The sequence below is a fragment of the Equus przewalskii genome, chromosome 6 (genome assembly GCF_037783145.1).
Source record: "Equus przewalskii isolate Varuska chromosome 6, EquPr2, whole genome shotgun sequence".
Lineage (NCBI taxonomy): Eukaryota > Metazoa > Chordata > Mammalia > Perissodactyla > Equidae > Equus > Equus przewalskii.
Genome location: NC_091836.1, coordinates 61,274,362 through 61,290,966, shown reverse-complemented (window position 1 = coordinate 61,290,966; position 16,605 = coordinate 61,274,362). Strand labels below are relative to the sequence as shown.

The window sequence follows — 16,605 nt, the reverse complement described above, 5'->3', positions numbered from 1 at the left end:
TGTCTTCAGAGGAACCACTACCAGAAAGAAGGGCCTGTGTGGTGACTGTCACCTATCAATCACATTCTCCACTTGGACAGCTGTTATATTTTCCCATTTCCTCTGCCTTAGGTCCCGTATGACTAGCCTACATACAGGCTTCCCAGTGGATGAGGAGTTATGAGTAGAGTATCCAGCAAACTACCCTCCCTAAGGGCACTATAGGGAAAAAAGATTGAAGAAGGCTTGGGAATGGATATGTAGGTCAGGACTTCTACTTATGTTTGGTTTTTTTAAAGATTCATTCCAGTCTAAATAGGAGTTTTATAATTTCACAAACAGAAAACGATGAGAGAATAGCTGAACTTTTAAGAAAGCTTTCAGTAATGGCTTGCATTTGCTTTCCCATGTCCCATGTATGAGACTCTTAAAAATTAATAGGCTGGGCTGGCCCATTGGTGTAGCGGTTAAGTGTGCACGTTCTGCTTTGGTGGCCCGGGGTTCTCTGGTTTGGATCCTGGGTGTGGACATGGCCCTGCTTAGCAAGCCATGCAGTGGTAGGCATCTCACATACAGGGTGGAGGAGGATGAGCATGGATGTTAGCTCAGGGCCAGTCTTCCTCAGCAAAAAAAGAGGAGGATTGGCAGCAGTTAGCTCAGGGTTAATCTTCCTCACACACACAAAAAAAGTTAATAGGCATTTAAGGACCATGAGGACAGGGGCCATATCTTCCACATGAGCATACCCCACAATTCCCTATGATAGTGATGACTATTTAGAAGATTTGAAAATACTCAACTCTAAAAAGGAGGAAGTGAAACCAATTCACAAAAGTTGGGAAAATAACTTTGATGATTAATTCGGTAATATAGATACAAAGCACCTAGAAGTTAGTGGTTCCTCAACAAACATCAGCTCCCTTACCCATTCTATTTCTTTCTTATATTTATTATCTAGAACAGCTCAGTCCAATAGAACTTTCTGGAATGATGGACATATTTTATATCCGCACTGTCAAATAATGTACTCACTTGCCACATTGGCTACTGAGCACTTAAAATGTGACTAGTACAACTGAGGAACTGAGTTTTAAATTTTATATTATTTTAATTAAATTTAAATAACTACACGAGGCCTTTAGCTACCCTCTTCAAGAGCACTGGTTTAGAAGCTAGCACAACACAGTAGTTGGTCATTAACTACAACAATTTCTTGAATTGAATTGCCTGTTTTTTCCTACAGATATGCATATATTTAAGGTAAAAGAGTGAGAAGGGCAGCTGCCCCAAGGGCAGGCCAAAAGGTGTGGCGAAAGAACAAAGACAGCATGATCCAAACCAAAAAAGAAGTTTCTGCCATATTGACCAATGCTTCTCAACTTTAACATGCATCCAAATCACTGGGGTTCTTGTTAAAAACACAGAATCTAACTTAGGAGGTCTTGAGCGGGACCCTAGATTCTGTGCTTACAAGCTGCCAGGTAATAATGATGCTGCTAGTCAACGGGCCACACTTTGACAAACAAAGATCTATATGTAGGTAGGCCTATGGACCTACACAACTGCTACCACTGAACCATCTACGAGTTCTGCATTCTTAGTCAACATCAAGATTAAGTCAAAGGAACGTTTTATTTTATCAAAGGCACCCCCACCCCCGGGAATCTAATGATGAACGTTTATTAAGCACCTTCTACCTACTAGGAAGAGTACTCTAACAAGCCCTATAAGGCAAATATTATTATCCCCATTTTACAAATAATAAAACAGAGGTTTAGACGATTTGACTTAACAAAACTCATGCAAGAATTAACTGGCAGAGGCGGGCTTAGAACTTAATTGCTCCTGAATCTGATACTTGTTCAACACAAGGTTGACATAAGGGAAGCCGTACTGTAGAAAAGAAACCATACAATAACTTTAAATGACCTCTGACTAACTAGCCCAGGCATGCTCTGTAGATTAGATTTTATGGCCCCTCCCAGATGCTTTAAGATGCTAATTTTGTTATTTTGAGTTTCTTAGGAATGTGATGATCCCCAGGCAGAGAGCCTATGCTGATAGCCATCATCAATGACAACTGAAAGATCAGGGTATAGGGCGTTGCTCCATTCTCTGATGCCTATCCAGTAAAACAAAGGACTATCAGGAACTGGGACCAGATGTCTGCCCCTACCTGAAGACCAGCCCTGTATATAACTGGCCTGTAGTCATTGTTCTGTAAGATGGTTCTTTTGCATATGTCAGCCATCTTCCGTCTTGCTAGCAAGCTGTAAAAGTCCTTTCTCTCCTACCACCTTGTCTCCTGACTATTGGTATGTCTTGCAGGGAGTAGATGACCCACCCTGGGTGGTAACAAATCCAAAGCCTAGTCTTTCTCATGAGACTTTCTTGTTACTCAAATTGTGGTGTACAATTGAGCATCAGCCTCAACTGGAAGCTTATTAGAAATGCAGACCCTTAGGTCCCATCTTAGACCTACTGAATCAGAATCTGCATTTTAAGAAGACATCCAAGTGACACTTACGCACGCTAATAATTAATATCTGAGAAGTACTGTTATGTGCCACCTCTTGCCTTTTCAAGCAAAGCAGGAAGTGGAAGAGTAGGGGATCTGCTGATTGTGGCAGTTCAAAAATGGATTTAGATTGGCTAGGTTTGACTCTGGAACAAATATTGATAATTTTGCCTCTATTGCTAAATTCTTATTGCCTCATGGGCATAGTTAAGCAAAAATTTAGCTGCTTTCTGTAAGGCTTCTTCATTTCTGCATAACACTACATTCCCAAGAGACAAAAACATCAACAATATAGTTTTAACAATGTTAATGGGAAAAACCACAAAAAGTAACAAACTTGTTTGCTGAAGGATAAATGTACTAAAATCAGCAAATTATTCCAAACTATCTTACCATTATTAATCACTGCCAGGATGGTTCAAAGAAACAAACATAATTCTGCTTCTTCTCCCTTCATGGGTAATTCTGGAAAACTATCCAATTAAAAGTGAATAGTAGCCTAAATCACAAGGGTCTGTTATTGCAGAAAGTGACTCAAAGAAATTAATGCCTCACTGTCTAGATCTATGACCAAGAGCTTGATCATCCCACTTCTGTAATACAGCAACTTCCTCCTCAGAGAGCTCTTACCCTCAGCTTCCTGCTGATGGAATCAATCAGAAATGCCATTTAAACCTTGCTTAACAACACCACCTACTCTGAAGCCCATTCTTTCGCTCCCGAATGAACCTCACTGCTAATTCAATTGCTTCTTTACGTCCCTGGAACCCTTGTCATCCTTTATTTTCTCTCATCCCTCTCTCTTCACACCAGCCTTCACTCACACTGTCAGACTTTCCTTGGACCATTTTATTCCCATTAGAATGGTTTCTGGTCCACTGCCCCAGAATCATAGTTGTGTTTCACATTTAAAGCTTTCTACAAAAATCTCACTGATAATATTATGAGGGTATTACAATTACTTTCAAATAAACTTCTACATAAATGATCCTTTTGGCAGTCAAATACAATGGGTGATACTATTAAGGGTCCTTTCATACTTTTTTGTAACTTAACTCCTCTTTCTTCTTTTCTTTCCTCTCCTTCTCTCTCTCTCACTTTCTTGGGAGGTTTGCCAAGCCGCAGTCCTGGAATTTCTGGAACAAATTCCCTTGTCTCCACTATTATTTATACCTCTGGAAACAAAGTTTCAGACAACAAAGTGTCTCACAGGAAAGTAAAGTCACTGTATTGCCAATACTTGCTGGATGATTCTTTTATTTCTCAATGTTTTCCTTCAGTCACTCTTAATCATGTAGACACCCACTCCCCGTATCAGTTGAACCAGGTTTCTTTGTTTATTATCATAGATCTAATAATATTTTTCAAGTGTAAGATTCCTTCTTTTGTACCTGTTTTTTCTTACAAAGGGACGTATACAGATTCTTAGCCCTTTTATTTAAGGCTTCGGTGTGGTAGTTTTTTGTTTAGCAAGTATTCACTCCTTCCTCCACTGTGAGCCTGGCAATACGACTTGCTTTGGCTAGTGGGGTGTTAGCAGACTGTATGTGAGCCAATGCTTTAACTATGCTTGTGTAATAGGCTTATCCTCTTGTGCTTCAGCCATCACAATGAAAATAACATACTCTGGGTAGTTCTGTCCTATCCCCTGGGCCCCAGAATGAACATGTGAAGCGGACATACCCTAGCCAACCTGGTAATCTATGGCCTGAAGAAGCTGGCCCAGCCAACCAGAAAACACTTATGGGAGAAATAAATGCTTATTGTTATATGTCACTGATTTTGCGGTTGTTGGTTACATACCAAAAATTGACTGTTACGTGGAGTAACAGTAAATGGGAGACCAGGCGCTACCATTTACCAGTTGAACTAGAATATCTGTATCTGTAAAATGAGAGGTTTGCATTCCCCAAGTTATTTAACAAGATTTAAAACTCATGATTCTCAAGTATAGCACTTCCCACAGTATATTTCAAGAAAATAGGTCAAAATATAACCACTATGAAATGAACGCTAGAGAAGGATGGAGAGAAAAGGCATTCTAGAATCTCTCTGATTAATTTTATTTTTCTAAAGCAGAAAGAAGAGAATTTGTTTAAATGTGTTCAATATAGAACTCTGAAGGGTCTGCTGAGAGGAAGAAGTATGTCAGGAGAGGAGGCTTCCAACCCAGTTGACTGCAGGCTACCGAGAGGATAACATGCTACCTTTTCCCTGTCAACCTTCAGGGAGGTGGACTTACAGATCACATGCAGGCTCTACTCACTCTGCACTCTCTAAGAACAGAGTATTTTCAGTACCTGGCACAATATTCAACATGTATGGGGAAGAATAAGATTGAATGAAAAATGGAAACTACAGAGCGTTTAAATGGGAATTTTCATTTTCTCTCCTTGCTTTTCCTTGAGTGATTTTAATTTTCACATAGAGATTCCTGCTTTGCATGAGAGGCTGGTGTGTGCCACATGTAAGTTTCTACCCAATCCTAAGATATCATGATGTCATATAAGAACAAGTTTGTTTGAAGCATTCATGTGTAAGAACCTCAGAGACCCCTTTGTTAATGGCAGATACTTTAAGAGCTCTAATATCCCTTAACTTACCTTTCTAAAAAAAAAAAAAAAAAAAAGCTGAAACCTCTTTAAATACTTTTTGTACCTTTATTAGACACTTACTTAAAAATTTCCTTTGACTACAGATTTCCTCTAGTTATTCCATTTCCATTTGCATGTATGCCATGGAATCATTTCCACAAGGAGCATACATTTCTAAAATCAAATTTGCTAATTGGCAAATTTAATACAATGAAATTATTTTTGAGGAGGACTTTAATATATGTTAAAATTTGTCATTTAGGTAATATTTATAAAGCAGGAAATGTTCTTATGTAACATGACTGAAATACTCTGGGGAGCTCTGAAATCACTTTTTCATTAAATAGAGCTGAAATTATGTGAACAACTAGAACATGAGAAAGAAAAGAGGAAAACAAAGTATGGAACACTGGGGAATGAGAAAATAGACTGCAAAAGGAACAGTGATTTGTTCAAGGTTACCCAGTGAGTGAGGAACAAAGGGGAGAGTTGAGCCTATGCCAAGTTCTAAAGCATATCTACTTTATGGCTATGAGCTCAAACTGCCATTTTCAATAGATAATGTATTCGTGTTTATTCTACATGGAGGAAGATATTCATATTTGCCATCCTCTCACGGTCTAGCATGTGTTACTTCATAAGTGTTTATTAAATAAAATGATAAATAAACCCCTATCAACCAGAAGTTACCAAAGCACGATTTCACATACATAATCTCATTTGATCCTCACAACCACCTCCAAGATAGGTATTATAATTGCACTCTTACACATTAATTTAAGTCTGGAAATATTAAATGAATTGCTCAAGAACACACTGCCATGAGAACTGGGACCATACCAAGCTGCTCAGCAAACCTCTCTAAAGATCATACTTTTAAGGAAGCTCAAAGAGGTTTGCAGTAAGTACTAAAAAGTTGAAGATCTTTAAAAAGCCCTTTGAAGAATGCAAAGTCAGATACAAAGCTGATATTTAAGGAAATGGGAGCAATTTGATTAATTTGCTATATGTGGTTGATTTTACTGGCTAATTAGTTGAGATACCAATTGAGCATGTCTGTACAAAATCCTTAGATTCTATCGATAAATTATTCGTACATGAGGGCATCTGGCAATTAAGCCACGAGAAGCCTAATAGAAGGCTTTGAAATCATATAGATCTACCACAAGAAAGCAGTCTGATTTACAAAATCAAGCCTCTGTGCTCCATGTCTACTTCAAAGTACTGCTCACTGCTTTGCCAAGGAATAAAGAGATTTACTATAGTAAAGACACAAAATTTCTTAATATATACATGGATCCTGCCCCAAGCGTATTGAAGCCTCTGCGACAAGTTGTCTTCCACCTAAAGCTCCATGTAGCAGAGGAGTAACTAAGCAAACTTTGTTCCCAAACTGAGAGGCTCAAAACTCGGAAGGGAAGAAACATAAGCAGCAGCATGATAGGAGTTAAGTAAGATCTCAAACTCCACAGTCAGGCTAGCTAGGTTCATTCTTGACTCTGCCTTTTACTGTGCAGCCTTAAGAAAGTTACTTAACCTCCTTATGACTCAGTTTCTTCATCTGTAAAATGAAGAAATTAACAGTACCTATCTCATAGGGTTGTTATGAGGATTAAACGAGTTAATATTTGTTAAGTGCTTAAAACAGTGTCAGGTATACAGTAATCCCAATATAAATGTTTGATAAGTAAAGAAAGGTAGAGTGAGAGAGAGAATAGTGGACACCACATGTCTTTAAAGCACTGCTTTCCTTCCTTCTAACAAGTAATTTACTTTCCACAGCTGAGGCCACTTGATTCCTATCAGTCAGCTTAACCCCATTTCCGGTATGACCCCAAATGACTCTTGTTCAGAAAGACTTAAGAAGCCCTAGTTCAGTGGTTCAGGTGATTCAGCATAAGTCAATCTGCTGTTATTCTTGTCCTGATCCTGCGTCCCAGTTTTAGTGACTTGTTCGTGTAATCAAGTCCCAACCTTGTACTCCAGTTAGCATTCTGTTCCCCTGTGGCTGAGTCCTGGCTTGCAGAACTGCTCAGGACCCCTACTTTCTTTGAGGAAGAAATCTCCCAAAGGGCAAGCTCTAAACTAGACATACTTTGTTTGGCACACAGTGTTTGAACTTTTGAAAATTAGTTGCCTGTATTTAAAAATTGCAAGCTTTTACACAAAATTTGACTTTTCTTGAAAAAACTGGATGATATGGCAACACTTGGTCCCCATTTCCCCTTGGTACCAACCCACTGGAGCCAAGTGGCAGCTGCCCCCTTTGGAAGGCCATGTGCTCTCTATTCCAGTCTGTCCCCATGTCTCCGGTTCAGTTTGTTTCTATGATTTGCTCACCAATGTGGTCTACTGCCACTCTCCAATCTCCCCTACCCAGACAGACTTTGTTGTCAAGGATTTTGGGGGCCGGCTCTGTGGCTGAGTGGTTAAGTTCATGCACTGCACTTTGGCGGCCCAGGGTTTTGCTGGTTCGGATCCTGGGTGCGGACATGGCACCGCTTGTCAGGCCACATTGAGGTGGTGTCCCACGTGCCACAACTAGAACGACCCACAACTAAAATATACAACTATGTACTCGGGGGATTTGGGGAGAAAAAGCAGAAAAAAAAAAAGATTGGTAACAGTTGTTAGCGCAGGTGCCAATCTTTAAAAAAAAAAAATAGAAATTTGGCCATCACAGTGGTTGTAGTTCAGTTACAAAATCCTAGGCTTTATGATCTGCCTGATCCTATTATCTCATGATCCGTGATTTTATAAAACCATACATTTCATTATATAAAGAGAGACTTTACCCTTACAAAACTTCTGCTCCACTTCTTATTAGAAGCCCAGCAAAACCCATAAAATATTTGTTGATCACTTATGCTCTGGGCTCTGTCATTGAAACTGATTTGAATATTCCTTTACTAAGAAACCCAAAGAAGTTTTTTCATCTCTTCTATAAGCAATTCACTCTCTTTTCTGAGAATCAGCTAGGAAACTAACATTATTTGAAGACAATTTGCTAGTTTTTTCTCAGGAGAGGGCGTTGTGCTTCACAAGACAACGGAAGAGGAAATTGTTTGTGACTAAGGCAAGATTCAGCAAATATCAAAAGAAAACTCTCAAAAGCCATTCTACACATCATTTCTTAAGATTATCTGGATTGGATAAAACTGAATATGCATTGAATTTTAAATTCAGCTGACTAAGTTCTACCATAGTTTTTAAAGAAAGTCTTAAGAAAAATGTTACTTACATAAGGAATCGTGTCCAAAGTATCTGTGTTGACAATTATAGGAGCAGGGCTAGCCTGAAAAAGAGAAGTAGACAAAAAAAATTTAAACAGTAAGTAGTCTACTCTGACATAGGATCTGTTAACTTATTTGATAAAGAGCTCAACAGTATTTCTTGAAGACCTGTGTAGGCACTGTGTCAGGTATTGGTGAGATAAATGTAGGGGCTCAGAGTTCCCAGTACCCTCCTCCCTTCACATATTTGTTTGCTACATATATCACACAATGAAATGAAATAAGCAATAGAACTTACACTCATTTTCTTTTAAATTCTACCCAACAGTGTAGGAGGTGAGGATTTGTGCTGTGCATAGGGCAAGGATTTCTAATAAATTGGGTGAGAGTTAAAATTTGTAACATTTCTTTGTAAAATGGCTGTACTAAAGAAATTTGACTTTTCTCTCATGGAAGAAAAATTAAACCTAAACTAATATTTATAACTCTTTTCTCTAAACTGCCTTTTGAGAGTACATTATATTCAGTGCACAATAGCAGGATCCACTTATTGACATTTTATATGTGTTCTTCTATTATGCATGCTGTATCATATCTTTTCTTTGTCATTTATGCATCTCTGATCACATAGCTTAGAAATCCTTAGACAGAAAATTAAAAATTAGTCAAAGATGGCAGAAAATCATATTGGACACACTAAACTTTCTTTTTTAAACATATTTTGCACAAACTGCAGTCATTCTCTTTAAAGTTGAGTAGGAATCTCTGTAAAACTGATAGAGGAGCACTACAAGCCAAGTCATTAGAAAATAAGAGATTGCAATCTCTGTTTGCATTAACCAATCTGACTTCATGAATATTGAGTAGATCTATCTTTATTTTCTAGTTTCTAGAATTTTCAAAGCAACTTTTCCTTCCTCCCCCGAAGGATCTTTAATCTCCTTCCCAAATTGCAGATTTCATTTAGATAGAGGAAATACTCTCATCATGATTAATTGAGAGCTGTCCTATATGACACAGTGGTTTTGGCAAGTGCTCCACTTTCGGGACATTTCATTAGCCGTGCCCTCTGGAGTTAACGGAGTTAACAGCTTTTTAATGTCAATCTGTGCCTATGGAATCCTAATCGAGTTATAAAACAAATGGCAATCCAGCAGATTTTACAAAACAAAGTTACATATTTTAACTACAAACATTGGGCATTGAGAACATGACCCTGGTCTGCATATCTGCACGGTGGGTCTACAATTGCACTAAAGAGAACTGAGTAGACCTTGTGAATTCCCATTTATTAAATACATATTACTGGCGCATATATAAGGATATCCATATATATCCTCATCTAATCTCCACCAAACCATACTGATGTGGCACTATTATCACTATTCTTATGTTATAGATGAGAAAACTGAGGCTCAGGGAAAATGAGAGCTGACATTTAACACTGGCCTTTCTGACATCAAAATTCATTTTTTTTCTGCAGTAAGCTGCTCTCTGAGCCCAATACTTAGGTGGCTCCCTCACCTGAGTCCTTCAGTGACTGGAGAGCTCTAGCTAGAGCATGATATAAGATCCAGGCAAAGCAAAGACCACTCTGAAGGCAAGAGATGCCTCAGGGTCTTGCATATCAGATGTTGAAAGCAACCTGATGATGACTTAATGACTTTGTTGTTGTTTGTTTGTTTCTTAGTTTTGATGATGTATCTTCTATGCTTTCTAATTGGTTCCCAGAACTCCCAAAAGCATTTGTGCCTTGTCTACTTGACTAGACTGAAAACTTTCTGAGTATCATACCCAATACTTGTATTTCCCTTTATTATCTAATATAATTTGATCAATAAATATGCATTGATTTGATTTGGGACATTCAACCCATCTTACTTTTGTTTTTCTCCTGTAGATTGCATTAATGTGGTCTGGGAAATAATAATAATTTTATACATAAGCCCAATTCCTATACAATGTCATGTATCACTTTTGTATATTAATGTTGCTATTTTCCATTTCACATGGGTAAATTTGGTCTTTCCAATCAGACTCCAGGTTTAAAAAATGACAAGGATTGTGTACTTTCCTAAAATTCTTCACAGCATTTGGGTACACAAAAGGAACTCAGTAAATACCAAGGAATTATTGACTAAATGTAGCTCTAAAGTGTAGGTGAAGGTATAAAGGAAAGTAGTACCTCTGTAAGTTTTGAAGAGCATTTCTAAGATAACCCCCAAATCTCTCATATTACCAACATGACTGACTACTTTTGCAATATCCACTACCACCTTCTTTCTTTAACCAGTCACTGTTACTTGAATATCCAGCTTTTACGAAATAATAGTTATTTCATAAGTACAGGATGTAGAGGCTGTAAATCTTAAAGTATAATCTCTTATGCGAAAAGCTCATTGCTCCTTCTCATGCTAAAAAGATCCAGAAGCCACAATTAATGCCTACATCTATAAAAATCACTAAAAATGCACAAACAAACAGGATATGTGGATTGTGTGAACACAGATATACATCTGACATTGGCAACTCCCTGGCGTGAGTGCCAAGGAGACGTCTTGGTGGGCTGTCCTGAATAACACACTATCCCACTCTGCTGCCACATCAGGCTCTCTGAATATCCCCCATTGCTCTGCTCCAAACTCTCACAGGCCTCCCCACACTGTTCTCTCAGAAGCTTCTTGGAATCTTTTAGGTACTCAACAGCATATATCAGCAGAGAATAAAAATCCCAAGTGGTAGCAGCACAGAGTGCAGTAAAATTCCAAGTATGGCCCATGAGTGTGCTCTTCCCACCAGATGTTAATTTCAGGTCTTCCCTTGGCTCAGCCTGGCTCCTGCTTCTTTTCTCACTTTTGAAATCATGTGAGTCCATGCCTAGTTTGATCAAGTTTGGTTTCTGAGTCTTAAAAACAATTCCCTGGTTACTTTGATGGTTTCTTCTAAGCTCTGTCTTCACACTTGATACTGCCCTGCTGTACACACTTTCTCTCTCCACATTAGATATCCTCTTTAATTGAACCCCTAAATCAAACTAGTGACTTAGCAGACTCCAGCATCCCCCTTCAATATGCTTTTCATTAACTAGAAAGAGATTTGTAACAAATATAAAAAAAAAAAACTTTCAATCAGAAGCTTCAAGGCTTGTCTTTATGTATATCTAGGCAAGGATTTTTGAAACCATAAAGGCTTAAGAAAATTAATCTCCCTTGGGCAACCCAACTATAAGATGTAAATAGTTTGCTTTTCATATTACAGTCTCTTCCACGGGGAGAAAGCCAGTTTATAGCAAGAGGGAAAGATAAACCTAATCATAGAGAAGCCAGAAGCAAGCAGAGGGAATACTGATAAAATTTAAATTATTAGATCAAGTTATTCATAAATTCCAGCCACCTTCCTCTCCTTGGATGTCATGGGATACCTAAATATTTTAATCTTACGTAAATTACATTGCTTATGCTAGTAAAAGATAAACTTCTGTTGCTTGCCACCAAGAGAATGTAATTAATAATCTGACATAATGAAGGCAAATTTTCAAAGGAGTTCATTGATTCTGACTGATGTGGTTACTTCTTGACATTTGTTAAGTGCCAGATCTTGGAAATACCGCTGATATAAATGGTCACATGGTCACCAGGCCAGCTACAGTGAGGAAGCCTCTTCAGGCAAGGTGTTTGGTGTTGGCAGGGGAGGTATAGTAGCCAATTAGCTAAAGAACACACTCTGGGAGGCTTACATCTGACAAGTGCAAGCTAACCAGTGAGGGGTCAAAAGACTGAGTCCCTGCCTATACCTAAACTTTCAAGAAGCAAAGCAGAAAAGAAGAGAAACTCACACAGTCAAGTGACCCAGATATAGCAGGAAGTGAACAATAACATTGATAGGCTAGGAACTGTACAGGGATTTCAAATGACCTGGGACATGCAAGTAGAAGGTAGGTGGTTCTCAGTAGGCCAAATTAAACAGGAGGTAAAACATGGCAAGAATAACATGTGAGCTGCTTTGGGGGCCCAGTGTCTTTGGCTTATCTTCTCAGCCTTAAACAAGGCAAGAAGTAACACAGCCTTAAAGGAGTGGGCACGAAGTAACACAGGCCCTATAAATGACTTTTACATATGGTATGGCCTGACAACTTGAAACAAAATAGAAACCACTGAAAGTTTTAAAATGAGTCCATTTGTGTGTGTATGTGATTATACTGAGAGAGCCGGAGATCCCAGAACCTCAAGGTAAATATTAGCTGGCTTAGATTGGCTGCTACATGATACCATATTAACAGTCTTTTAGCTTCACAATTCACACAGAGGGCTGCCATCAGGGTGAGCCCTAATCAAACCATGTGCTAATCCTAACCAGGGAAGTAGAATATTAGGGCTACTAACCACATATCCAAACAGGTCTGAAATGAATTGGTATGCTAAGGAGTGAACTCAGGATAATTTTATTTTGTATTAGATTTTCCCCCTAACCCTCCATCATATTGGCCCATTCTGGAAATAAAAAATGTGATGTGGTTGAGAGGGGGCCTTCTGCTTCAATATCCTGCCTCTAGTTTTCTACCAGCCCTGAAACCCTTTCTTTCCTCTCCTTCTTTCCTACAATCTGTTGGGCTAGAGCCCCACATCCCTAGGTATTAGCAGGGTCCTCCTCCTACTTGAAAGATTTACCAGGAACTTGTAGTTGCCTGGCTGAGTATCATCACTATCTGGAATCGCTCATGGTGCTATGACCCAGAAACACCTAAATCTCCTGATATATTAGCACTGGGATGGATAATAATTAGGGCAAGCACTTATATAACACTTATTTTACATCAATTAACTTATTTAATCCTCATATAATCCAATGAGGCAGATAACTTTTATTCTCAGTTTACAGGTGAGAAAACAGAGGTTAAGCAACTTTCCAAAGTCACACGTGTGGTAAATAGATCATCTTCAAACCCAAACAGTCTGACTCAGGGTCCGTGCTCTTGACAATCATGTTCTCTTGCCTCTCAAAGTGGAATCAGACTTTACCGGAATTCTTTGCATTCTAATTTTTACTGCTCATCAACAACTCAGAGGCCAGCTCAAAGCCTAATTAGATTTATCCACCTTGATCCTGGCTAGTGCCAGAACCCTCCCCTCCTCATTCTGGTCCAGTTACTGGGCCCCAGTACATCATATGAGCAGGCCCACAAGAGGCATGACAGGAGAAGGCTAATGGCCCAGGAATACCCAGAGTGACTAAATCAGGACTTTCTTGAGTAAGCTCCAAAGAAAATTTGGGGTAAATGACAGATTAAAGACATATTGCTTGTTGTACAAGAGAGCAAAAACAAAATATGAAGAACAAATACACTCTAGAGTCAGAAAACTTTAAAGCTGCGACCTAATAGATCATTTAATCTATTCTTTCATCTTACAAATATAAAAATGGAGACAGAATGGAAGTGGTATGTCCCAGATCTCACAATTATTTAGTACTGACACTGAAGACAAGATAGCAACAAGAAGAATATCAACAATAAAATATTCAGCATTTATTGAATGATTATTAAAATCCAAGGGCTGTGATAAATACTTAAGATGCATTAATACATTTAATTCTCAAAAGGTTCTAAAGAAAACATTATCGTTCTCATTTTTAAAGAAAGAAAGAAAAAAGAAGGGGAGGATCAAAGTGGCTAAGTCATTTGCCTAAGGTCACAAACTTAAGAGGTACTACAACCAGCTTTCAAACCCTTGCCTTTCTAGCCCTAGAACCCTTGCCAGTAACCATCACCATCTCTTGATTCCCTCTCCTGAGTTTTTTCAGGCTAGCAGGCTGAAAATGCAGTTATTTTCTGCCCTGAAAGTTGCTAGCTTCTCTTTCACGTCTGAAGAGAAATTTCTCACCATAGTGACTCAGATTCAATTCCCCAATTCTCAGAGGGTTTTTAGGTCCCTTAATCTCTTGCAAACCCCCACTTAAAAAATGGGACAATGCTATTTTCCAGTTAACCTATTTCCCAAGAAATTAGCTGGAGAAACAATGTATGTGAAGTGAAAGAGAAGCGTTTTATAGATGTAAGGTTATTTTATTTATCACTGTGGTTACGTTTTGCTTTCCTGGGTTTTCTTTTCCTCTTCATGTTCTCTCTCCAAAAGAACAATCAGGTGGGCACAGTTCGAGCCAGTACAGCTCTGAGTCATCACAAATAGTAGCACCAAGTGGTCCTGGCCTGTCACCTGGTTTGCTCTCACTCTGCAGTGACACAGGGGCTACCCCTTCACAGGTGAGGACTCTGAGGCAATAACGAGTGGGTGTGTCTGTGAACAGTGTGAGTGCCAGAGGCTTGGCTAGGCAAGGCTTAACTATAGGTTAACGGCTATGGCAGGATGTCCCAAGGGAGCAACTCTGGAGGAAGCTAAGACCTTGTTCTCTCTCCCTAGCACTTAATAAAATGCACAAATGATTACCTACCTAGCTTACCACCAGCCTAGCTCAGAAAATAGGAAGAAAGAATGGCAGATTCATGCTTGGTTTGAACTCAATTCAATTCTGCTTGCCTGAATTCTCTTAATAATAAAAATAATATTATCCTCACTTTATAGAAAACTGAGGCACAGAGATGTTAATTACTTGCCCAAGGATATCCAGCAGGTAACAGCAGAGCCAAGAGTCAAACTGGTTAGTCTGATTCCAAAGTGGGTAACTCTTTACAACTGCAAAACATTTTCTTCTGCTCTCTATTAAGATTTGATAAGTATCCAGAAGTCTGTTCTAATCAACACAAATTCTATCAGTGATCTTTGAAAAACAACCAACAGTATTTCTTCTCTTTGTATTGAAGTGTTAACATGTCTGCTTGATCCTCCTTTAAAATACAAAGTAATGTGATATTTTGCAGAAAATGAATGATATCCTGAGGACCTCGGATAGACTGAGTTGGGTACTACCTTATCCCCAGTGCAGATGGGGCAGTCTGAAGAATGAGGCACAGAAAGGGGAGAGCTGGAATCAGAGAGTTTTCTTTAACTTATAAGTTTTCTCGAGAATCAATTCCACTTGGAAGAAGAGATAAAAATGGCTTGAACTTTAAGTTATGAAGATTCTTCAGACCTCTACCCTGCACCCTTCTCCATACACCTCTTTGCACTTAGTATAAAAGACTAAAATAAATGACTCACCAAAACTAAGTCTGCAGAACATCATTGAAACTCAAATTGGTAGTTATATTAGATTGACCACTGATACCATGCTTTATAACTTAGAAATTGTGTCCACACACATTAGGTCATTTAATTCCACAGGAAGAGGGATGGGAACTAACACTGACTGAGCCAGTACCCACTGTGTGCCTGGAAATATGGTAAGCTTTTTACTTGTGCTTTCTTGTCTACTCTTTAGAGAACCCCAGAGGGACTGGTGGAATTTTCCCATGTCTACAGATCAAAATAGAGGCTCAGAGTGATTCAGTGAATTTCCCAAAGTCAGACAGCTAGAGAAAAGCAAAGCTGGCATTCAAACCCATGTTTTCTGACTTTAAATCCCTTGCTTTTTCCCATTAGTCCATGATGCCACAAGTCCCACTGATTCACAGTGAGCTTTTACAAAGCCAACTGCTTTATTTGTACAAATGCTCTCTGAAGATCGCACAAAAAACGGAGTCATTAGCTCAAATCTCAGATGTGGTTTAGTCAGTATGCCCCATGCCACAATAACCATACCTACTTAATTCACTAATTCACTCCATGTGGTGCTATTCCTGGAAAGATCCATGTGGATACCATCTGCTCCTTTTTGCTAAGCCACCAAAGAGTTATAATGTTAGTAGTACAGTGGTATTTTCCAGACTTAGGTACCAGAATTATGAGCAAGCTATCAATAACCTGGTTTATCAGACTAAGGTGGGGCCTATTTCTTCTGTAGTATATGGATCAGGTCTGATCCATGTACTACACAAAGTGGGTGATCAATAAATGATTGCTATTTAGTTTCTCTCTTTTTCTTCCATGAGGCCAGGACTCTCTATACTCCAAGCACACACCTTGCTCATGCCTACCATAAGGTCACTTTCTACATTTCTTCCTTCTCCCACATCCTGAATCAATCGCGGTCCCCTCTCTTATCTACCTAACCAAATTCTATCCATCCTGCAAGGATGATCTCAAGTCTCCTACTCTCCATGAAAGTCCTCACTGCAGGTCTCAATCTATCCATCCTGCACTCCAAATTTGCAAGCATTCATTATTTGTACTGCTTTAGTTCACACTGAATTATAAATATTAAAGGAAAGAAGTTATATGAAAGCACC

The 16,605-nt window shown here is 38.9% G+C and overlaps 1 protein-coding gene across 47 annotated transcripts in view; it reads right to left on the bottom strand.

Moving 5' to 3' along the window:
* Positions 1–16,605, bottom strand: part of DLG2 (discs large MAGUK scaffold protein 2) — a 1,822,408-nt gene that overhangs the window by 655,780 nt on the left and 1,150,023 nt on the right. For all 47 annotated transcript variants that reach the window (XR_011541520.1, XR_011541519.1, XM_070625668.1 and 44 more), the window contains one exon: positions 8,333–8,386. Coding sequence is in view for 45 of the 47 variants with exons in the window: in XM_070625668.1 (XP_070481769.1) it covers positions 8,333–8,386 (54 nt within the window). In the remaining 2 variants the exon portion in view is untranslated. The remainder of the gene's footprint in view (positions 1–8,332; positions 8,387–16,605) is intronic.